General features: G+C 46.3%; 1 protein-coding gene across 3 annotated transcripts in view; it reads right to left on the reverse strand.

The window, feature by feature from the left end:
* myo10l3 (myosin X, like 3) overlaps window positions 1-25,176 on the reverse strand; it is a 186,610-nt gene that overhangs the window by 157,535 nt on the left and 3,899 nt on the right. For all 3 annotated transcript variants that reach the window (XM_036959515.1, XM_036959516.1, XM_036959514.1), the window contains one exon: window positions 17,574-17,678. In XM_036959515.1, coding sequence (XP_036815410.1) covers window positions 17,574-17,678 — 105 coding nt within the window. The remainder of the gene's footprint in view (window positions 1-17,573; window positions 17,679-25,176) is intronic.

Consider the following 25,176-nt stretch of genomic DNA (forward strand, 5'->3'; position numbering starts at 1 on the left):
GCTTCAATAGGTTGGTGGTAGATGGAAGGCCGTGTTGCCCAACAGAGTCCTTTGAAGAGTGTCTCTGGTGGTGAACGGGAAACGTTTTAGTGTCATCGTTGTGTGGTAGACGGGATAGGTCGTCCGTCCTTTCCTAGCCCACGTTTACAGCTGCTGTTGCTAACTCAACGGCTAGGATGTCTCACTTCTTTAGCGAATAAGAGTTCAAAGTTCATACCATTCGCAACCAAAGCTCACGCCGAGGTTGGCTTCGTTCTGTAGTTATTATCTGAATCCTTCTGACAACGGATCGTCATCCTAATGTACCCGGAACAGGAAGTTACATTTTCATCACGGGCTTATATAGTGGAGGGAGAAGGGTGTGTTTTCATAGTTTATAACACGTCTTTTCACAGGGGCGGGCCACTGAGTCGGGCATAATTCACTCATGAAAACCCAAAACTTTAATTTTAGAGGCTAAAATCACATTTCATCCCCTCACAAATAACTTCATATTCAAACATTTAAATTGCACAACAATTCCATGTGAATCTGATAACTATAATGTGTAGACTTTCCACTGTACAGTTTATGTCATCCTATCATTGATGAGAATGTCTCAGATGACAACCGAACTGACATCATATTCATTAAGTACCAAGCATTATGTTCAACTGGTTGGATTACCAGTATTTATGACTGTCATAAACCTACCCCCAGGCCAACGTCATGACAGCTTCTTCCACTTTCCCTAAAACACGAGTGGCCGTCTACCGCCTGCTACCACAAAAATACTTTCATCCTGCCACCATACAGCATGTGAACGCAAGCATTTTCTGTGACTGTGCTTCAAAACCCAACGTTTACCTGGCTCAATTACCTTCTCAATCTCTTAATTCAAAGACTCAATCATGGACACGCTTACTGACAGTTGTGGCTGTTTTGCGTGATGTATTGGCTTTTCTCTACCTGTTTGCCCTTTGTGCTGTTGTCTGTGACCAATAATGTTTTTAACCATGTTTTGTGCTGCTACCATGCTGTGTAGGCAAGGCAGCAACACATGACATGTTGTCGTCTTAGGTCTCTCTTTATTTAGTGTTGTGTCGTAACTCTTGTTGTGAAATATTCCAAAAATATACTCACTCAATACTCTAAGTCTCTCTGGATGAGAGTAGAGAGAGTTCTCTCTGGATGAGAGTAGAGAGAGTTCTCTCTGGATGAGAGTAGAGAGAGTTCTCTCTGGATGAGAGTAGAGAGAGTTCTCTCTGGATGAGAGTAGAGAGAGTTCTCTCTGGATGAGAGTAGAGAGAGTTCTCTCTGGATGAGAGTGTCTGTTAAATGAACATAACGTCAAATGAAGCAACAATAACATGGGAAATGATATCCCCTAACCCCTGGGCCTGTATTATACTCCCTCCTGTAGGTGGAGCCAGTCCCATGACTGAAACATTCCTGTGATTCCTGCTCAGGATTCCTGAGACACACACACACACACAAAGACAACCCCTAGTGACCTCAGAACATTCTTGGAGGATATGATGACAACATGTAAGAATGAAGATTAGATGGGGGAAGATGGGTAGGAATGTGGGAGGGATGGATGGGCAGGGGGAGACGGGTAGGAGTGTGGGAGGGATGGATGGGCAGGAATGTGGGAGGGATGGATGGGCAGGGGGAGACGGGTAGGAGTGTGGGAGGGATGGATGGGCAAGAATGTGGGAGGGATGGATGGGCAGGAATGTGGGAGGGATGGATGGGCAAGAATGTGGGAGGGATGGATGGGCAGGAATGTGGGAGGGATGGATGGGCAAGAATGTGGGAGGGATGGATGGGCAAGAATGTGGGAGGGATGGATGGGCAAGAATGTGGGAGGGATGGATGGGCAGGGGGAGATGGGCAGGAATGTGGGAGGGATGGATGGGCAGGGGGAGATGGGTAGGAGTGTGGGAGGGATGGATGGGCAGGGGGGAGATGGGTAGGAGTGTGGGAGGGATGGATGGGCAGGGGGAGATGGGTAGGAATGTGGGAGGGATGGATGGGCAGGGGGGAGATGGGTAGGAATGTGGGAGGGATGGATGGGCAGGGGGGAGATGGGTAGGAGTGTGGGAGGGATGGATGGGCAGGGGGAGATGGGTAGGAATGTGGGAGGGAATGGTGGGCGATGGGTAGGAGGAGCCAGTCCCATGACTGAAACTAACACATTACAGGTTATAGACCTACAGAGCTGGCAGGGCCTTCGTCCAGCCTTGACCTCTAACCCCTGAACCCCAGAGATCAGTTCCAACTGTGACATATGGTGTTTAGCTCTGTCACACCACACTGCCCTCTGGTTAGAACTCCCTCAGGAACTCCCCCTAAGAGACATCCTTAAGCCCAACCATAACCTGCTTAATCGTCTACAACCAACACAACCAGACATCCTGATATCTCCTAGGAAAACAGGAAGAGGAAGGACCCAGACAACCACACATGAAGCTGATGCCCCTTGCAAATAGATCAACTCTTCTCTAGTCACTGATTAACATGGTGGGGTCAGATCACTGCCTTCATGCCGTCTCCATGGTAACATGCGGAGTGGTGTATGGTTGGGTGGGGTTGGATAGCAGCCAGCCAGGAAGTTGGCCTACGGTATTGGAGATGATCTGCATTAGACTTGGTCCCTTTGTGACAGTACAGTTACTTGGTCTGCCCTAGGATAAACTAGAGTAGAAGCCACACTAGGCTAGAGTAGAAACCACACTAGGCTAGATTACAGTAGAAGCCACACTAGGCTAGAGTAGAAGCCACACTAGGCTAGAATAGAAGCCACACCACACTAGAGTAGAAACCACACTAGGCTAGATTACAGTAGAAGCCACACTAGGCTAGAGTAGAAACCACACTAGGCTAGAGTAGAAGCCACACTAGGCTAGAGTAGAAGCCACACTAGGCTAGAGTAGAAGCCACACTAGGCTAGAGTAGAGTAGAAGCCACACTAGGCTAGAATGGAAACCACACTAGGCTAGAATGGAAACCACACTAGGCTAGAATGGAAACCACACTAGGCTAGAATGGAAACCACACTAGGCTAGAGTAGAGTAGAAGCCACACTAGGCTAGAGTAGAGTAGAAGCCACACTAGGCTAGAGTAGAGTAGAAACCACACTAGGCTAGAGTAGAAGCCACACTAGGCTAGAGTAGAAGCCACACTAGGCTAGAGTAGAAGCCACACTAGGCTAGAGTAGAAGCCACACTAGGCTAGAGTAGAAGCCACACTAGGCTAGAGTAGAAGCCACACTAGGCTAGAATAGAGTAGAAGCCACACTAGGCTAGATTACAGTAGAAACCACACTAGGCTAGAATAGAAACCACACTAGAGTAGAAGCCACACTAGGCTAGGCTAGAGTAGAAGCCACACTAGGCTAGGCTAGAGTAGAAGCCACACTAGGCTAGAATAGAAGCCACACTAGGCTAGAGTAGAAGCCACACTAGGCTAGAGTAGAAACCACACGAGATTACAGTAGAAACCATACTAGGCTAGAGTAGAAACCACACTAGGCTAGATTAGAAACCACACGAGATTACAGTAGAAGCCACACGAGATTACAGTAGAAGCTACACGAGGCTAGATTACAGTAGAAGCCACACTAGGCTAGATTACAGTAGAAACCACACTAGGCCCCTCTGGGAAATACAGTACAGTCTCACAACTCGTAATTTCTGGAGCAGATTAGCGGGGCAAGAGTATCGTCTTAATCTCTGGAGCAAATTAGAGGGACAGGAGAATTATGCAGCATGCATGGCAACATTAAATCATTGTAGATTCTGCAAATCTCATTACTGTGGTATTCACAGCACATCTAATAACAGTAGTCAGCTGCTGATGCTAGTGAAAACTATGCTATTTCAGTACACACATAGCTGATGCTAGTGAAAACCATGCTATTTCAGTACACACATAGCTGATGCTAGTGAAAACCATGCCATTTCAGTACACATAGCTGGAGGGCAGGTAGTTTTCCCCCGGTGATGCGTTGGGCCGCACCACCCTCTGGAGAGCTCTGCGGTTGCGAGCGGTGCAGTTGCCATACCAGGCGGTGATACATCCTGACAGGATGCTCTCAATGGTGCATTTGTAAAAGTTTGTGAGGGTCTTAGGAGGCTTTAGAAATTAGGCCCCTGAGGTTGAAGAGGTGCCATTGCGCCTTCACGACACCATTTCAGATTGTCCGTGATGTGTACACTGAGGAACTTTAAGCTTTTCAACTTCTCCACTGCGGCCCGTCAATCTGAATTGTTCCCTCTGCTGTTCCCTGAAGTCCACGAGCAGCTCCTTCGTTATGTTGAAGTTGAGGGAGAGGTTATTTTCATGCCACCACTCCGCCAGGGCCCTCACCTCCTCCCTGTAGGCTGTCTTGTTGTAATCAGGCCTACTACTGTTGTGCCATCTGCAAACTTTATGATTGAGTTGGAGGCGTGCATGGCCACGCAGTCATGGGTGAACAGGGCGTACAGGAGGGGGCTGAGCACACACCCTTGTGAGGCCTCTGTGTTGAGGATCAGCAAAGGGGAGGTGTTGTTTCCTACCTTCACCACCTGGGGGCCTCCTGTCAGGAAGTCCAGGACCCAGTTGCACAGGGCAGGGTTCTGACCCTGAATGAGAGCCCACGGTCCGTGGGACCATGTCGGTGGCACGGTGTTATCCTCAAAACGGGCGAAGGTGTTTAGCCGTTAATCTTCACTTTATTTTCACGGAATGTATCCACTATCATTTCTTATAATTGACTTTTTAATTAACTTTTTAACAACAGATTTGCAGTTACTTACCAATTCCAGCTTCAAATTTCATTTCGACTCATCTGGCCTGGGCTCTTTCGGTAATTCTGACCCAATTTTCGGGGTCGCAAGAGGCAACGCCAGTGGAACAGAGGCAGGAGAGGAGGAGTCCTGGAGAGATTAAGGTGAAGGGAAAACCGGCCACCTCTTCCCTCCACTCACTTGATAATAAGACGGATGGCCTCTGATGGTGTGGGGGCGGTGCTTTGGCAAAGTGGGTGGGGTTATATCCTGCCTGTTTGGCCTTGTCCGGGGGTATCGTCGAATGGGGCCACAGTGTCTCCTGACCCCTCCCGTCTCAGCCGCCAGTATTTAAACTGCAGTAGTTTATGTGTCAGGGGGCTAGGGTCAGGCTGTTATATCTGGAGTATTTGTCCTGTCTTATCTGGTGTCCTGTGGGAATTTAAGTGTGCTCTCTCTAACTCTCTCTCGGGGGACCTGAGCCCTAGGACCATGCCTCAGGGCTACCTGGCATGAAGACTCCTTGCTGTCCCCAGTCCACCTGGCCGTGCTGCTGCTCCAGTTCCTACTGTTGTGCCTGTGGCTATGGAATCCTGACCTGTTCACCGGACGTGCTACCTGTCCCAGACCTGCTGTTTTCAACTCTCTAGAGACAGCAGGAGAGGTAGAGATACTCTGAATGACTGGCTATGAAAAGCCAACTGACATTTACTCCTGAGGTGCTGACTTGCTGCACCCTCGACAACCACTGTGATTATTATTAATTTGACCCTGCTGGTCATTTATGAACATTTGAACATCTTGGCCATGTTCTGTTATAATCTCCACCCAGCACAGCCAGAAGAGGACTGGCCACCCCTCATAGCCTGGTTCCTCTCTAGGTTTCTTCCTAGGTTCTGGCCTTTCTAGGGAGTTTTTCCTAGCCACCGTGCTTCTAAACTTGCTTGCTGTTTGGGGTTTTAGGCTGGGTTTCTGTACTGCACTTTGAGATATCAGCTGATGTAAGAAGGGCTTTATAAATACATTTGATCGTGGAATTGCTACCAACAGGACTTTCGTAACTGCAATATTCTCTGCTTTTCTGAAACGTGGCCAGACAAGATGGCTATCCAACTCGATGGATTCTCCATTCACCAAGCGGACAGGACAGTTGAGTCGGGGAAATGGAAAGGAGAGTTTTTGCCTCTTCAACAACTGGTGTGCTTATTTGAGCGCAGTGGAGTCTCGACCCACTGTTCACCCATCTTGGAATACCTGATGGCCAAATGTTGACCCGTCTATCTTCCCGAGGGAGTTTTCAGCTAGTATCGTGACTGTTGTATACATTCCACCTCAGGACAAGAAATAGAACAAGCTGACACTTAAACTGCATGAGGCTATAAACAAGCAGGAAAACATATCTGGAGGCTGCGTTGCCACCGGCGAATTTAACTCTGCGTTATTAAGACACGTGATGCCCAACCTCCAACACTTCGCATTCGCCACTAGGGGACGATAGTCCTAGACCATCGTTAATCTACCCACAAGCAAGCATACAAGACCCTCCCTTGTCCGCCATTCAGGAAATCAGAGCACGACTCCATACTCCTGCTTCCTGTTTACAAGCAGAAGCTCAAACAGAAAGTACCCGTGACTCGCTCCATTGAGTTAAGCTGTGACCATGTAAAGAAACTCAGTGCATCAGCAGAGTACTAGAACACACATGCTGTTCATATTTACATCCACCCTCAGAACAGCACAGGCCTCCAGAAATAGCATGAAGCCTGGGGTATGGGTGAGGTGGACAGCTGGGGTACAGACCCTAGGAATGGGGACGGGATGGGGCAGGGGGTCATGGTCCTCTGGGCCAGCTCTGAAGGCCTGGGGATATGGAGCTGCAGTGCATGATTAGCTAAACATACCAAGAGCAGTCCAAGTTCAAAAGCTAAACGTATTTACAGTAAAAGGGCATCTTTCAAGAACAAACAGCAGCTGAACCCAAAGACTTCACCCCACAGCCGACTGCCTTCCTCACTCAACAGGATATCCTTCAGACACAAAGGTCTCCCTCCAGGCCAACAGATAAGTTCAGCATGGCTTGAGTAGAGTCCATTCCTACTATTCTCATCACACAAACTGCTAATCACCGTACTGCTAATCACCGTACTGCTAATCACCGTACTGCTAATCACCGTACTGCTAATCACCGTACTGCTAATCATTACCTTCTGAAAAACGGTGCATAGATTAGCATACATTACAAGCTGGTCAGTGAAGGTCTGATGCTGGCCAGTGCTGATGCTGGTCAGTGTTGGTCTGATGCTGGTCTGATGTTGGCCAGTGTTGGTCTGATGTTGGTCTGATGTTGGTCAGTGTTGGTCTGATGTTGGCCAGTGCCGGTCAGATGCTGGTCAGTGCCGGTCAGATGCTGGTCAGTGTCGGTCTGGTGTTGGTCTGATGCTGGCCAGTGCCGGTCTGATGCTGGCCAGTGCCGGTCTGATGCTGGCCAGTGCCGGTCTGATGCTGGCCAGTGCCGGTCTGATGCTGGCCAGTGCCGGTCTGATGCTGGCCAGTGCCGGTCTGATGCTGGTCAGTGCCGGTCTGATGCTGGTCAGTGTCGGTCTGATGCTGGTCAGTGTCGGTCTGATGCTGGTCAGTGTCGGTCTGATGCTGGTCAGTGTCGGTCTGATGCTGGTCAGTGACGGTCTGATGCTGGTCAGTGTCGGTCTGATGCTGGTCAGTGTCGGTCTGATGCTGGTCAGATGCTGGTCAGATGCCGGTCAGATGCCGGTCAGATGCCGGTCAGATGCCGGTCAGATGCTGGTCAGTGTTGGTCAGATGCTGGTCAGTGTTGGTCAGATGCTGGTCAGATGCTGGTCAATGTTGGTATGATGCTGGTCTGACCAGCATGGTCTAACTGGTTATGCTGGCATGGTGATCAGCATTCGCTGTGTTTTTGCTAGTGACCAGCTGTCGCTGTGTTATGGACACTGATGACAAGCATACATCCTATTCAAGCACATTCAAATCTAATGTATTTATAAAGCCCTTCTTACATCAGCTGATATCTCAAAGTGCTGTATAGAAACCCGGCCTCAAACCCCAAACAGCAAAGCAATGCAGGTGTAGAAGCACGTTTACAAGCCAATGTGAACTAAATACATTGTGTAAATGAATAAAGATTTGACGCATGCTTGTCTGAAGGAAGAACAGTTCTGGCTCTGAAGCAGCATATCTACATGCTGTGTGTCTGGAGTCGCTAGGACAACGGGCCTGCCTGCTCTGAGAAGAGGGGGAGGAGCAGACGGCTGGAAAACGGAGAGAAGAAAAACAAGGAAATTAAGGGAAATACCTAGTCAGTTATACAACTGAATGCATTCAACTGAAATGTGTCTTATGCATTTAACCCAACCCCTCTGAATCAGAGAGGTGCGGGGGACTGCCATAATCGACATCCACAACATTCCCCGGCGCCCGGGGAACAGTTAACAGTTAGCTAAGGGGCAGAACTATAGATTTTTTTTTCTTTATCTGGACGTGGTTCTACAGGACCTCCACCAGCCAACCAGTAGTAACATTAACATGATGCTTTATCTGGACGTGGTTCTACAGGACCTCCACCAGCCAACCAGTAGTAACATTAACATGATGCTTTATCTGGACGTGGTTCTACAGGACCTCCACCAGCCAACCAGTAGTAACATTAACATGATGCTTTATCTGGACGTGGTTCTACAGGACCTCCACCAGCCAACCAGTAGTAACATTAACATGATGCTTTATCTGGACGTGGTTCGTCAGGACCTCCATTAACATGATGCCTTCTAATTGCAGTCGCTGTACTCATAATATACAGGAGAACGATTGCCTTACGGCGAGGATAGCTGTGCTACAAGCCCAGCTTCAGACGCAATCGTTAGGCAGGGTCATTTCAGAGTAGGAAAGGATGAAACAGCGTCTGTGTCACCAGAGCAATACAGAAACAGAATAAATTAAATGAGCAAACTAGAAACCTTTCAATATTTAAACATTATTTTAAAAAAAAATTAATATAGTATATAGAAATGTTGTGGGACTATAGTAGATGAAGAATCAATATTTTTTTAGATTGAGTATTTATTGGGTCATTATGCTAGTGTATTATGTATGTTTGTAATAGTGTGTTATATGTGTTAGTGTGTTTATATTATAACTTGTATTTGAATGTTTAAGGACTCTTGGAAGATTAGTCCCAATAGGGACTAAAAGAGATCCTAATAAAATCAAAATCAACCAGTAAGTACAGATAGTAACGTTAGTATAAATCCCTGCAGACTTTTTTATGGCTTCTGGAGGGAAATGCTGTAGGAATGCTCAACCGGGGTCACTCATTCAGCGGACAGAAACTTCCAACCGGTTTTCCCCATTAAGCAGTGAGTCAGAGGCCGAGCCTTCTCTTGTCTCTACTCCTCCCATTACGGGGTCTGAGACGCCGAAGCCTCCCATCATTAGCTCTGACAAATTGAAAACCCTTGTCACGCCCTGGTCAAAGTATTTTGTGTTTATCTTCATTTATTTGGTCAGGCCAGGGTGTGGCATGGGTTTTTGTATGTGGTGTGTTGGTATTGGGATTGTAGCTTAGTGGGGTGTTCTAGTTAAGTCTATGGCTGTCTGAAGTGGTTCTCAATCAGAGGCAGGTGTTTATCGTTGTCTCTGATTGGGAACCATATTTAGGCAGCCGTATTCTTTGAGTGTTTCGTGGGTGATTGTCCTTAGTGTCCTTGTTTCTGTCCTTGGTGTCCTGATGTCCGTGTTCTGTGCTAATGTGCACCAGTAGTAGGCTGTTTCGGTTTTCATTACGTTTATTATTTTGTAGTGTTTGTATTTAGATTCGTGTTGCTTCAGTTTAATAAACATGGATCGCAATCTACACGCCGCATTTTGGTCCGACTCTCCTTCACCCGTAGAAAGCCGTTACAACCCTAGTCATTGGCGACTCCATTACCCTCAGTATTAGACTTTAAATGAATTATCCAGCGATCATACACTGTTTACCAGGGGGCAGGGCTGCTGACGTTAAGGCTAATCTGAAGATGGTGCTGGCTAAAGCTAAAACTGGCGAGTGTAGAGAGTATAGGGATATTATTATCCACGTCGGCACCAACGATGTTAGGATAAAACAGTCAGAGATCACCAAGCGCAACATAGCTTCAGTGTGTAAATCAGCTAGAAAGATGTCGGCATCGAGTAGTTGTCTCTGGCCCCTTCCCAGTTAGGGGGAGTGATGAGCAGAGTCTCACAATCACTGGTTGAAAACGTTTTTCTGCCCCTCCCAAAAGATAGAATATGTAGATAATTGGCCCTCTTTCTGGGACTTACCCACAAACAGGACCAAACCTGACCTGCTGAGGAGTGACGGACTCCATCCTAGCTGGAGGGGTGCTCTCATCTTATCTACCAACATAGACAGGGCTCTAACTCCCCTAGCTCCACAATGAGATTGCAGGCCAGGCAGCAGGCTCCCTGTCAGCCAGCCTGTCAACTTAGTGGAGTCTGCCACTAGCACAATCAGTGTAGTCAGCTCAGCTATCCCCATTGAGACCGTGTCTGTGCCTCGACCTAGGTTGGGCAAAACTAAACATGGCGGTGTTCGCCTTAGCAATCTCACTAGAGTAAAGACCTCCTCCATTCCTGCCATTATTGAAAGAGATCGTGAGACCTCAAAATAGGGCTACTTAATGTTAGATCCCTCACTTCCAAGGCAGTTATAGTCAATGAACTAATCACTGATCATAATCTTGATGTGATTGGCCTGACTGAAACATGGCTTAAGCCTGATGAATTGACTGTGTTAAATGAGGCCTCACCTCCTGGTTACATTAGTGACCATATTCCCCGTGCATCCCGCAAAGGCGGAGGTGTTGCTAACATTTACGATAGCAAATTTAGAAATAAAACATTTGTCTTTTGAGCTTCTAGGCAGCCTACTCAATCACTTTTTATAGCTACTGTTTACAGTCCTCCTGGGCCGTATACAGCGTTCCTCACCGAGTTCCCCAAATTCCTATTGGACATTGTAGTCATGGAAGATAATATTCTAGTTTTTGGTGACTTTAATATTAGAATGGAAATGTCCACAGACCCACTCCAAAAGGCCTTCGGAGCCATCATCGACTCAGTGGGTTTTGTCCAACGTGTCTCTGAACCTACTCACTGCCACAGTGATACTCTGGACCTAGTTTTGTCCCATGGAGTAAATGTTGTGGATCTTAATGTTTTTCCTCATAATCCTGGACTATCGGACCACCATTTTATTATGTTTGCAATCGCAACAAATAATCTGCTCAGACCCCAACCAAGGAACATCAAAAGTCGTGCTATAAATTCTCGGACGACCCAAAGATTCCTAGATGCCCTTCCAGACTCCCTCCGCCTACCCAAGGATGTCAGAGTACAAAAATCAGTTAACCACCTAACTGAAGAACTCAATTTAACTTTGCGCAATACCCTAGATGCAGTCGCAACCCTAAAAACATTTGTCATAAGAAACTAGCTCCCTGGTATACAGAAAATACCCGAGCCCTGAGCAAGCTTCCAGAAAATTGGAACGGAAATGGCGCCACACCAAACTGGAAATCTTCCGACTAGCTGATGCTTGATCATCCTATTTTTCAAACTTAATTGAGGAAAATCCTAAATTTATTTTTGATATGGTCGCAAAGCTAACTAAAAAGTAGCATTCCCCAAGAGAGGATAGCTTTCACTTCAGTAGTGATACATTTATGAACTTCTTTGAGGAAAAGATAATGATCATTAGAAAGCAAATTACAGACTCCTCTTTAAATCTACATATTCCTTGTCCTGAGACTACCAGGACCTAGGATTAAGGGAGACAAGTGTTTTAATACTATATCTCTTGACACATTAGTGAAAATGGCATGGCCTCGAAACCTTCAAGCTGCATACTGGACCCTATTCCAACTAAACTACTGAAAGAGCTGCTTCCTGTGCTTGGCCCTCCTATGTTGAACATTACAAACGGCTATCTATCCACCGGATGTGTACCAAACTCACTACAATTGGCAGTAATAAAGCATCTCTTGAAAAAGCCAAAACTTGAGTGAAAATTATTTTACATTTTTTTTAAACGTTCTATATCGAATATCCCATTTCTCTCAAAGATGTTAGAAAAAGCTGAAGCGCAGCAACTCACTGCCTTCCTGAAGACAAACAATGTATATGAAAAGCTTCAGTTTGGTTTTAGACCCTATCATAGCACTGAGACTGCACTTGTGAATGTGGTAAATTACCTTTTAGTGGCGTCAGACCGAGGCTCTGCATCTGTTCTCGTGCTCCTAGACCTTAGTGCTGCTTTTGATACCATCGATCACCACATTCTTTAGTGATTGGAAACCCAAATTGGTCGACACGGACAAGTTCTGGCCTGGTTTAGATCTTATCTGTGGGAAAGGTATCAGTTTGTCTCTGTGGATGGTTTGTCCTCTGACAAATCAACTGTAAATTTCAGTGTTCCTCAAGGTTCTGTTTTAGGACCACTATTGTTTTCACTATATATTTTACTTCTTGGTGATGTCATTCGGAAACAATGTTAACTTTCACTGCTATGCGGATGACACACAGCTGTACATTTCAATGAAACATGGTGAAGCCCCAAAATTGCCCTCCCTGGAAGCCTGTGTTTCAGACATAAGGAAGTGGTTGGCTGCAAATGTTCTACTTTTAAACTCGGACAAAACAGAGATGCTAGTTCTAGGTGCCAAGAAACAAAGAGATCTTCTGTTGAAGCTGACAATTAATCTTGATGGTTGTACAGTCATCTCAAATAAAACTGAAGGACCTCGGCGTTACTCTGGACCCTGATCTCTCTTTTGACGAACGTTTCAAGGACAGCTTTCTTCCATCTACATAACATTGCAAAAATCAGAAACCTTCTGTCCAAAAATGAATCCATGCTTTTGTTACTTCTAGGTTAGACTACTGCAATGCTCTACTTTCCAGCTACCAGGATAAAGCACTAAATACATTTCAGTTAGCACTATGGCTACACGATGGCAACACCCACCCGTAGCACGCGCTCCAGCAGGTGTATCTCACTGATCACCCCTAAAGCCAACACCTCATTTGGCCGCCTTTCGTTCCAGTTCTCTGCTGCCTGTGACTGGAACGAATTGCAAAAATCGCTGAAGTTGGAGACTTTTATCTCCCTCACCAACTTCAAACATCTGCTATCTGAGCAGCTAACCGATCGCTGCAGCTGTACATAGTCCATCGGTAAACAGCCCACCCAATTTACCTACCTCATCCCCATACTGTTTATATTTATTTACCTTTCTGCTCTTTTGCACACCAATATCTATCTACCTGTACATAACCATCTGATCATTTATCACTCCAGTGTTCTAAATTGTAATTATTCTCCTACCTCCTCATGTCTTTTGCACACAATGTATATAGACTCTCTTTTTTTTTTTTTTTTTTCTACTGTGTTATTGACTTGTTTATTGTTTACTCCATGTGTAACTCTGTGTTGTCTGTTCACACTGCTATGCTTTATCTTGGCCAGGTCGCAGTTGTAAACGAGAACTTGTTCTCAACTAGCCTACCTGGTTAAATAAAGGTGAAATAAAAAAAAAATAAACTAGAATCCTGACTAGAACCATTTTTTTTTCATCATATTACTCCAGTGCTAGCCTCTCTACACTGGTTTCCTGTCAAGGCAAGGGCTGATTTCAAGGTTTTACTGCTAACCTACAAAGCATTACATGGGCTTGCTCCGACCTGTTTCTCTCTCTGATTTGGTCCTGCCGTACATACCTACACGTGCGCTACGGTCACAAGACGCAGGCCTCCTAATTGTCCCTAGAATTTCTAAGCAAACAGCTGGAGCCAGGGCTTTCTCCTATAGAGCTCCATTTTCATGGAATGGTCTGCCTACCCATGTGAGAGATGCAAACTCGGTCTCAAACTAAGTCTTTATTGAAGACTCATTTCTTCAGTAAGTGCTATGATTGAGTGTAGTCTGACTCAGGCGTGTGAAGGTGAACGGAAAGGCTCTGGAGCAACGAACCGCCCTCCCCTCTCTCCACTGGGATTCTCTGCCTCAAACCCTATTACGGGGCTGAGTCACTAGCTTACTGGTGCTCTTCCATGTCGTCCCTAGGAGGGCTGAGTCACTGGCTTACTGGTGCTCTTCCATGTCGTCCCTAGGAGGGGTGCGTAATGTGTCGGGGGGCTAGGGTCTGTCTGTTATATCTGGAGTATTTTTCCTGTCTTATCCGGTGTCCTGTGTGAATTTAAGTATGCTCTCTCTAATTCTCTTTCTCGGAGGACTTGAGCCCTAGGACTGATGACTCCTTGATCTGTTGCACCCTCAACATCCACTGTGATTATTATTATTTTACCCTGCATTTATGAACATTTGAACATCTTGGCCATGTTCTGTTATAATCTCTACCGGGCACAGTCAGAAGAGGACTGGCCACCCCTCATAGCCTGGTTCCTCTCTAGGTTTCGGCCTTTCTAGGGAGTTTTTCCTAGCCAACGGGCTTCTACACCTGCATTGCTTGCTGTTTTGGGGTTTTAGGATGCACGATGTACAAAAGTGAGTTAGTTCACGTTAGTTGCACGTCCTCTATTGACACCCCCCTCCTCCAAAAAAACACTTTACTTTCATTATAAAATGTGACCCCTGTCAATACACAGCTGGTCTCACCAGCTCCCGTATTCTCCTGTCGTTTACAAACACCTGACTGTTCTGGGGAACTACGGTAAACTTCATAATGTAAAATCATGTGACATGAAGAAAGCATATTACATAAGGTATTTATATAAAAAGTATCTACAAAATCTATTATGAAAAAAGTAAAAGAAAATAGTTTCAATTGAATTGAAAAACCATCCAATGGCTATTTCCAAATACCCCGGTATACTGCCCAAGCCTAGGGGGCCAACAGGGTCTGTTCTCTCAGCCACATTACAAAATGTGTAGAATAGCATGAGCTACAAAATGGCACATTTTTCTCTTTACCCCATGGCAATGTGTGTATAATTGCAGGAAATTTGCTTTTCAAACAGCAAAAGTCGCTAAACTGAGGGACGCCACTGTAAATGAAAGTGAAAAAAACACAGCTATTGAAGGAAACGATTCAACAAAAAAAAAATATCTACCTGGCATAGAGCATGCTGGGAAATGTGATAATGATGTCCGTGGTTTTGCAGACCAGCAAAATTAGATTACTTGGGAGTCAACCTCGCTTGGGATTTAAAAGAGGTCGGCATACCCCTGGAGGTCAGGCCCCCCAGATACCATTTTAAAATGTGACGCACACAAAATGTATGGTCACAGTTGTGTTTATTTGATTTATTTATTTTTTATTTTTTTAAGAAATGGTTTTATTATTTGAGAGCCAATAATTGTGCTACTTTTACTTCCTATTGTAGTCCCCCAGGTTAATGCATTAATATAACCTGTAACGGTGTTGGTACTATTAGGTGGAGGCAGCAGATCTGTTGGTTGGTGGCCTTTACAATGGTGATTATGGATATTCAGAAAGAACCCCTCGACTTTCCACATTTTGTTACCGTACAGCCTCATTCTAAAATGGATTAAATAAAAATATATCCTCAATGACATCACAATACCCCATAATGACATCACAATACCCCATGATAACAACACAATACCCCACAATGACATCACAATACCCCATGATAACAACACAATACCCCAAAATGACAAAGTCAAAACAGGTTTTTAGATCAGTTTTTTTCAAAAAAAAATCAAATAGCATATTTACATAAGTATTCAGACTTTATGAGACTAAATTGAGCTCAGGTGCTTCCTTTTTCCGTTGATCATCCTTGACATGTTTCTACAACTTGGTGTCAACCTGTGGTAAATTCAATTTATTGGACATGATTTGGAAAGGCACACACACCTGTCTATATATGGTCCCACAATTGACAGTTCATGTCAGAGCAAAAACCAAGCCATGAGGTTGTAGGAATTGTCCTTGGAGCTCCAGGACAGGATTTTGTCGAGGCACAGATCTGAGGAAGGGAACCAAAAACGTTATGCAGCATTGAAGGTCCCCAAGAACACAGTTGCCTCCATCATTCTTAAATGGAAGAAGTTTGGAACCACCAAGACTCTTCCTAGAGCTGGCCACCTGGCCAAACTGAGCAATCAGAGGAGAAGGGCCTTTGTCAGGGAGGTGACCACGAACCAAAAGGACACTGACAGAGCTCCAGAATTAATCTGTGGAAATGGGAGAACCTTCCAGAAGGACACTCATCACTGCAGCACTCCACCAATCAAGCGTTTGCCAAAATGCACCTGGACGCTGATCAAGAGAAACAAGTTCCTCTGGTCTGATGAAAACTCTGGCCTAAGAGTTCAATACCAAGCGTCACATCTGGAGGAAACCTGGTACCATTCCTACGGTGAAGCATGGTGGTGGCAGAATCGTGCTGTGGGCAGGGACTGGGAGACTAGTCAGGGTCGAGGTAAAGATGGACGGAGCAAAGTACAGAGAGATCCTTGATGAAAACCTGCTCCAGAGCGCTCAGGACCTCAGACTGGGGTGAAGGTTCCAACAGGACAACAACCATAAGCACACAGCCAGGATCACACAGAAGTGGCTTCGGGACAAGTCTCTGAATGTCCTTTAGTGGCCCAGCCAGAGCCCGGACTTGAACCCGATCTAACATCTCTGGAGAGACCAGAAAATAGCTGTGCAGCAACGCTCCCCATCAAAAGGTGGTGGCAGGTAGCCTAGGGGTTAGAGAGTTGGACTAGTAACCGAAAGGTTCAAAGACCGATTCCCCGAGCTGACAGGGTAAAAATCTGTTGTTCTGCCCCTGAACAGGCAGTTAACCCACTGTTCCTAGGTTGTCATTGAAAATAAGAATTTGTTCTTAACTGACTTGCCTAGTTAAATAAAGGTAAAATAAAAATTTTTAAAAAGGTGCTTCAACAAAGTACTGAGTAAAGGGTCTGAATTATCTACGCAAATGTTATATTTCCAGGTCTAGTTTTTTTAAACAAACTTGCAAACATTTAAAAAAAAAAAAATAATTAAAACAGTTTTAGCTTTGTCATTCTGGGGTATTGTGATGTCATCATGGGGTATTGTGATGTCATCATGGGGTATTGTGTGTAGATTAATGAGGGAAAAATCTAATCAATCCATTTCAGAATTAGGTTGTAATGTAACAAAATGTGGAAACAGCCAAGGAGTCCGAATGCACCCTATTTATATGCACTGTGCAGCCTTACCTACGGGCGATCAGCCTACTCAGTGACACCCACAGAACACAACTGTTTATTATCTAATATTCATGGTCCTAAGATCCATACTTAAGGCTGTACACGGACCCCTGCTCAGATTAAACCTCTCTCCTGGATGAAACACTAATCATCACCTGTACTCCTGGCTGAGTGAGTTAACACAAACACACCACTATTTATCTATTTCAATCTGTATACTGACTTGCCTTTTTAAAGAAATCCTGAACATGCTGAAAAAAAACATTGTGGCCCCACAAGTGTCTGTAGGTGATCCAGGGTAGAGGTCGAACTCTAATCCAGGGCCTTCAGAATCTGGACATAACTACTAGACATTTACAACAATTGTATTTGTTTCACCTTTTCATGCTACACAAAGATAAATAACACATGTTGGTAAACTAATCTAATCTGCTAGGTGGACTTACTACACCTGTTGCTGAGATGTTACAGTCAACATAGGCCCTACAACACAGAGTAATTAGCCTGATGACGACCATCTTGGTTAGTGAAGATCGTTTGGTTTGTCCCAGTACGTAGTTTGTCCTCCTTACCTTTCCGTAGTCGGTTGTAAGGACCAGGTATCCGTCGTCGTGGGAACAGGAGCTGACAGTAGCAGGGAGGAGCAGCTCTTTGTTCCGCAGCCAGACACGGGCCCCCTGAAACACAACAGAAGATCAACCTCTGGGAGCACAGAGGACATTACTAGAATCTGATGCCCCTGACTGTCAACAACTACTAGAATGTGTCAATGTCAAGGGCCACTTCAGCAGGGGCATGGCACCCCATACACATGCCATAAGAGAAACATTAATTATTTCCCGTCCTGGTTCTACAGTATAGACACCAACATTTCAGAGAGAAAACATTAGCTAGAAAGAGACGGTCTTCAACAGTATGAGTAACATTTAAATACAACAGCCAACAGACTGCCACCAGTCAGTCCCTGACTCAGGTTCTGACCAGTTGGAGAAGTCCTTGACACTTAGTCTCACAATCCTGCCACATAGCACAGCCTAGTCATTAGCCATCCCGGGCTGGCAGGCTCAGAGCACAGGGCTGCAGCGTCAGTGTCCACTGTGTTCTACTGAGGGAGGGCTGCAGCGTCATAGTGTCCACTGTGTTCTACTGAGGGAGGGCTGCAACATCAGTGTCCACTGTGTTCTACTGAGGGAGGGCTGCAACATCAGTGTCCACTGTGTTCTACTGAGGGAGGGCTGCAGCACCATAGTGTCCACTGTGTTCTACTGAGGGAGGGCTGCAGCGGCATAGTGTCCACTGTGTTCTACTGAGGGAGGGCTGCAGCGGCATAGTGTCCACTGTGTTCTACTGAGGGAGGGCTGCAGCACCATAGTGTCCACTGTGTTCTACTGAGGGAGGGCTGCAGCACCATAGTGTCCACTGTGTTCTACTGAGGGCTGCAGCACCATAGCGTCCACTGTGTTCTACTGAGGGAAGGCTGCAGCACCATAGTGTCCACTGTGTTCTACTGAGGGAGGGCTGCAGCGTCATAGTGTCCACTGTGTTCTACTGAGGGAAGGCTGCAGCACCATAGTGTCCACTGTGTTCTACTGAGGGAAGGCTGCAGCACCATAGTGTCCACTGTGTTCTACTGAGGGAGGGCTGCAGCACCATAGTGTCCACTGTGTTCTACTGAGGGAAGGCTGCAGCACCATAGTGTCCACTGTGTTCTACTGAGGGAGGGCTGCAGCATCAGTGTCCACTGTGTTCTACTGAGGGAGGGCTGCAGCGTCATAGAAAACAGATGGGTGGTCAGGGTGGTCTGGGTGGTCTGTCAACGACCTCCCACCCATGTGATGGATTCTGACTTTTACACCAGAAATATACTTATTCATGTCACTGAGGGAGAGAGGGGAATGTATAACGTTTACATTCTGTCAGGATATGTTATTGTTAGACATCAGGGATCCTCTGGGAGGAGGAGAGACACAGTCTGGTACCAGGCACCATGACAGCCGTGAGTTGGGGAGGAGTGAGCACTTTGGGGCAGAGGTCAGGTTAGATGAAGTGAGGAAGAACAGATCAGTAATCTTCAGAGGTGTAAGGAGGGGCTCGGCAGGGTAGCCTAGTGGTTAGAGCGTTGGACTAGTAACCGGAAGGATGCAAGTTCAAACCCCCGAGCTGACAAGGTACAAATCTGTCGTTCTGCCCCTGAACAGGCAGTTAACCCACTGTTCCTAGGCCGTCATTGAAAATAAGAATGTTCTTCACTGACCTGCCTAGTTAAATAAAGGTAAAATAAAAAAATAAACAGGACAAAGAGTTAATATCTTGTCTTATGCAGCTGTATTTGGTTTGAGCTTTAATAAGAATCCATGAGTTTTACTTACTCTTTATCAAGAACCTAACATGTTACTGGGGAGTGAGGAAGAGGAGCCGGGTCTGCAGTAACAGGAACCACTAGCTGACTGGGGAGTGAGGAAGAGGAGCCGCGTCTGCAGTAACAGGAACCACTAGCTGACTGGGGAGTGAGGAAGAGGAGACGCGTCTGCAGTAACAGGAACCACTAGCTGACTGGGGAGTGAGGAAGAGGAGACGCGTCTGCAGTAACAGGAACCACTAGCTGACTGGGGAGTGAGGAAGAGGAGCCGGGTCTGCAGTAACAGGAACCACTAGCTGACTGGGGAGTGAGGAAGAGGAGACGCGTCTGCAGTAACAGGAACCACTAGCTGACTGGGGAGTGAGGAAGAGGAGCCGGGTCTGCAGTAACAGGAACCACTAGCTGACTGGGGAGTGAGGAAGAGGAGACGCGTCTGCAGTAACAGGAACCACTAGCTGACTGGGGAGTGAGGAAGAGGAGCCGGGTCTGCAGTAACAGGAACCACTAGCTGACTGGGGAGTGAAGTTGTAGAAACATCTCAAGGATGATCAATGGAAACAGGACTAGAGCTCAATTTAGTCTCCTAGCAAAGGGTCTGAACACTTATATAAATATTTATTTTTTAATAAATTTGCTAAAAATTTCTAACAACCAGTTTTTTTTTAATCAATTTTAGAATAAGGCTATAACGTAATGTGTCCAGTCCTCTCCCTAGCCCATTTTGCAAACCACTGACCAGATCTAGCTAACAGGTATGAAGCAAGCCAGTAGACTGGAGTGAGTCGTTTGTCCAACAGGAAAGGAGAGCAGAGTCGTTTGTTCAACAGGAAAGGAGAGCAGAGTCGTTTGTCCAACAGGAAAGGAGAGCAGAGTCGTTTGTCCAACAGGAGAGGAGAGCAGAGTCGTTTGTTCAACAGGAGAGGAGAGCAGAGTTGTTTGTCCAACAGGAGAGGAGAGCAGAGTCGTTTGTTCAACAGGAGAGGAGAGCAGAGTCGTTTGTCCAACAGGAGAGGAGAGCAGAGTCGTTTGTCCAACAGGAGAGCAGAGTCGTTTGTCAAACAGGAGAGCAGAGTCGTTTGTCCAACAGGAGAGCAGAGTCGTTTGTCCAACAGGAGAGCAGAGTCGTTTGTCCAACAGGAGAGCAGAGTCGTTTGTCCAACAGGAAAGGAGAGCAGAGTCATTTGTCCAACATGAAAGGAGAGCAGAGTCATTTGTCCAACATGAAAGGAGAGCAGAGTCGTTTGTCCAACAGGAGAGGAGAGCAGAGTCGTTTGTCAAACAGGAGAGGAGAGCAGAGTCGTTTGTCAAACAGGAGAGGAGAGCAGAGTCGTTTGTTCAACAGGAGAGGAGAGCAGAGTCGTTTGTCAAACATGAAAGGAGAGCAGAGTCGTTTGTCCAACAGGAAAGGAGAGCAGAGTCGTTTGTCCAACATGAAAGGAGAGCAGAGTCATTTGTCCAACAGGAAAGGAGAGCAGAGTCGTTTGTCCAACAGGAAAGGAGAGCAGAGTCGTTTGTCCAACATGAAAGGAGAGCAGAGTCGTTTGTCCAACAGGAAAGGAGAGCAGAGTCGTTTGTCCAACAGGAAAGGAGAGCAGAGTCGTTTGTCCAACAGGAAAGGAGAGCAGAGTCATTTGTCCAACAGGAAAGGAGAGCAGAGTCGTTTGTCCAACAGGAAAGGAGAGCAGAGTCGTTTGTCCAACAGGGCATGAAAATGAACAGATCTGTAAAGCCTGTGTTCTGTGAAGATGAAACCCTAGAGCTCAACCCTAGACAATGTTATGCCTCGACCTCTGACATCAATCCTCAGGAAATACTAAAAACATGCACCTCCACGTGCTGCAGGACAGACACGGGAACTGGGTAGTGTGGCTGTGTAGGCAACACGTTTTAATTAAGGCATTTGGCTATTACTTCAAATAACACCTGGTCTTGTCATTTACATCACCAGAGTAGAGAGCACATTGAAGAAATCCATCCATAAGGAGTCATTATGGATCAGAGAATGCACAAACTGAAGAAATCCATCCATAAGGAGTTATCATGGATCAGAGAATGCACAAACTGAAGAAATCAATCCATAAGGAGTCATTATGGATCAGAGAATGCACAAACTGAAGAAATCCATCCATAAGGAGTCATCATGGATCAGAGAATGCACAAACTGAAGGGAAAATTAAAAATACATTTGTTCATTGCTTCCACATTATATTGTTCAGTGGCCTTTTTCCCTTTGTGCTTTTTGGTGTAATGATAGCGGGCCATTAGAGAGACAAAGCAGTCAGGCAGCAGCACCACCTATTCCACTGTTGTGTTAATGCAGCAAGCTAAATGTAGCAACACCAAGGCCCAGGGGACAGAACCAGGCAGTGAGTAGAATAGAGGGGAGGGGGAGGGGGCAAGGTCAGCGGACTGCAGAGTAACCGAGGAGGAGGAGGAGAGGAAGGCTGGGGGGCCACCTGAAAATACTCTGTCCCATTGTCTAGATGGTTACAAGAGGTTACTATAGAAACATGGAGCTAGAGACAACACAGTCGTTATGATCAATCAACCATATGGCCCAGAGAACAGACTGATGAATGGCAACTTAATGAAATACCTTGTACAGGGGGGTTGCAGTTGAGTCACAAATCACCTATCAACCACACCAGGTGTCAGTCTATGGCTAGGGTGACTGGAGTCTGACAATTTGATGGGCTTTCCTCTGACACCACCTATTATAAAGGTCCTGGATAGCAGGAAGCTTGGCACCAGTGATGTATTGGGTTGATGCACAACCCTCTGTAAAGCCTTACGGTCAGATGCCGAGCAGTTGCCATACCAGGCGGAGATGGTGCAGCTGTAGAACCTTTTGAGGATCTGAGGACCCATGCCAAATCTTTTCAGTCTCCTGCGGGGGAAAAGATTGTCGTGCCCTCTTCACGACTGTCTTGGTATGTTCGGACCATGATAGTTCTTTGGTGATGTGGACTCTCGACCCACTTGTTTTTTGCGACTGCACTTGAAGAATTTTCCAGATTGACTGACCTTCATGTCTTAAAGTAATGATGGACTGTCGTTTCTCTTTGCTTATTTGAGCGGTTCTTGCCATAATCTGGACTTGGTATTTTACCAAATAGGGCTATCTTCTGTATACCACCCCTACCTTGTCACAACACAACTGATTGGCTCAAATGCATTAAGAACAGAAATTCCACAAATTAACTTTTAACAAGACACACCTGCTAATTGAAATGTATTCCAGGTGACTACCTCATGAAGCTGGTTGAGAGAATGCTAAGAGTGTGCAACGCTGTCATCAAGGCAAAGGGTGGCTACTTTGAACAATCTCAAATACATTTGGATTTGTTTAACACTTTTTTGGTTTCTATATGATTCCATGTGTTATTTCATAGTTGAGGTCTTCACTATTATTCTACAATGTAGAAAATAGTCAAAATAAAAACCCAAGAGTAGGTTTCCAAACATTTGACTGGTACTATAAATATTTTATTATTACGGTGACGGTGGTCATTTGGCTAATCATCCTCATCCATAACCGTCAACACAAACACCCGTTATTATTTCTCGGTGTAGAGCCAACGCCGGTGTAGTAGAGCCAACGCCGGTGTAGTAGAGCCAACGCCGGTGTAGTAGAGCCAACGCCGGTGTAGTAGAGCCAACGCCGGTGTAGTAGAGCCAACGCCGGTGTAGTAGAGCCAACGCCGGTGTAGTAGAGCCAACGCCGGTGTAGTAGAGCCATCGCAGGTGTAGTAGAGCCAACGCAGGTGTAGTAGAGCCAACGCCGGTGTAGTAGAGCCATCGCAGGTGTAGTAGAGCCAACGCAGGTGTAGTAGAGCCAATGCCGGTGTAGTAGAGCCAACGCCGGTGTAGTAGAGCCAACGCCGGTGTAGTAGAGCCAACGCCGGTGTAGTAGAGCCATCGCAGGTGTAGTAGAGCCATCGCAGGTGTAGTAGAGCCAACGCAGGTGTAGTAGAGCCATCGCAGGTGTAGTAGAGCCAACGCAGGTGTAGTAGAGCCAACGCAGGTGTAGTAGAGCCAACGCAGGTGTAGTAGAGCCAACGCAGGTGTAGTAGAGCCAACGCCGGTGTAGTAGAGCCAACGCCGGTGTAGTAGAGCCAACGCCGGTGTAGTAGAGCCAACGCAGGTGTAGTAGAGCCAACGCAGGTGTAGTAGAGCCAACGCAGGTGTAGTAGAGCCAACGCCGGTGTAGTAGAGCCAACGCAGGTGTAGTAGAGCCAACGCAGGTGTAGTAGAGCCAACGCAGGTGTAGTAGAGCCAACGCAGGTGTAGTAGAGCCAACGCAGGTGTAGTAGAGCCAACGCCGGTGTAGTAGAGCCAACGCAGGTGTAGTAGAGCCAACGCAGGTGTAGTAGAGCCAACGCCGGTGTAGTAGAGCCAACGCCGGTGTAGTAGAGCCAACGCAGGTGTAGTAGAGCCAACGCAGGTGTAGTAGAGCCAACGCCGGTGTAGTAGAGCCAACGCAGGTGTAGTAGAGCCAACGCCGGTGTAGTAGAGCCAACGCCGGTGTAGTAGAGCCAACGGCGGTGTAGTAGAGCCAACGCAGGTGTAGTAGAGCCAACGCCGGTGTAGTAGAGCCAACGGCGGTGTAGTAGAGCCAACGCAGGTGTAGTAGAGCCAACGGCGGTGTAGTAGAGCCAACGCCGGTGTAGTAGAGCCAACGCAGGTGTAGTAGAGCCATCGCAGGTGTAGTAGAGCCAATGCTACATTTTCAAACATTACTATTTTTTTTGGTACTACTTTTCTTTATTACTTATTGTGGGATTTTTATATAAATGTGCCTAGCACTGTTGAGGAGAGCCTTCAAGTAAGAATTTCACTGTACAGTTTACACCCTGTATCCTGTTCACAGGACCAATACACTTTGATTTGATTTACATAAATAGACAAGGATACATTTAAAGTGCCCTACGGTCACCCTTGACAACAACAGAGTAGGTGTGGCCAATGGCACTGACTGTCAGGGCAGGAACCAATGACATGTCTAAAGCAGGAACCTGCAACCTCGTTTTATTGTTTTGCCTTTCTCTCTGAACAGAGCAGTCTGGCTGCAGAGGAACAGGCGATGACTTCAGGATGTCCTCTATAGCCAATACATCTCAGCTATGCGGGAGGAAGGAGAAGAAATGTTACCACTCAGTGACTCAGTAACCAGAGAATGCAGAGTCTGACCCAACATACCAGCACATGGTTCCTACTTCTAAGACAGAGTCAGAGGACTGGCAGCTATGTCTGCAGGAGTTGTTTTATGATGAGAGGAGAGAATGTAGAGGGGTTGAGGGTGTGAAACCTAATGCCTTGCCACCTCAGGCCTGTGGGATGGGGGTGAGCAGAGGGGAGAGAGGAGAGCGATGGCTATGACCTGGAATCTAAGGTTCAGGTTGGGAATCTGGGAATCCCAAGATGGGAACGTCTGAAGGGGAAACATGTTGAGAGCGACGGAAGGAACCCTCTTCCGGAGAAGAGTTAAGGGGTGTGCTTTTACCCGTGAATACCAGCTGTCCCATAGAGAGAATAAATTACATTTAGAAATACATTTCTGGGATTCACCCTCATCGTCACCCTCAGCTCAATAACCAAGGTGTAAAATGGTTGATTTCTCCTGCTGGCTGTGCGAGAGACAGAGTTGTCAGAGGCACGAAGACACGGTCTCAGACTCACAACAGAACAATCAGATCAGATGAAAAACACAGTGAAGATGTCAGGATGATTTCCTTTCTTCCTCTTCAGTGTCAAACTGATGCTGAATAGTACTCATAGAATAGTACTTAGTAAGGTTATGACTGCTGGTGGGGTTT

Source organism: Oncorhynchus mykiss, chromosome 22 (assembly GCF_013265735.2).
Source record: "Oncorhynchus mykiss isolate Arlee chromosome 22, USDA_OmykA_1.1, whole genome shotgun sequence".
Lineage (NCBI taxonomy): Eukaryota > Metazoa > Chordata > Actinopteri > Salmoniformes > Salmonidae > Oncorhynchus > Oncorhynchus mykiss.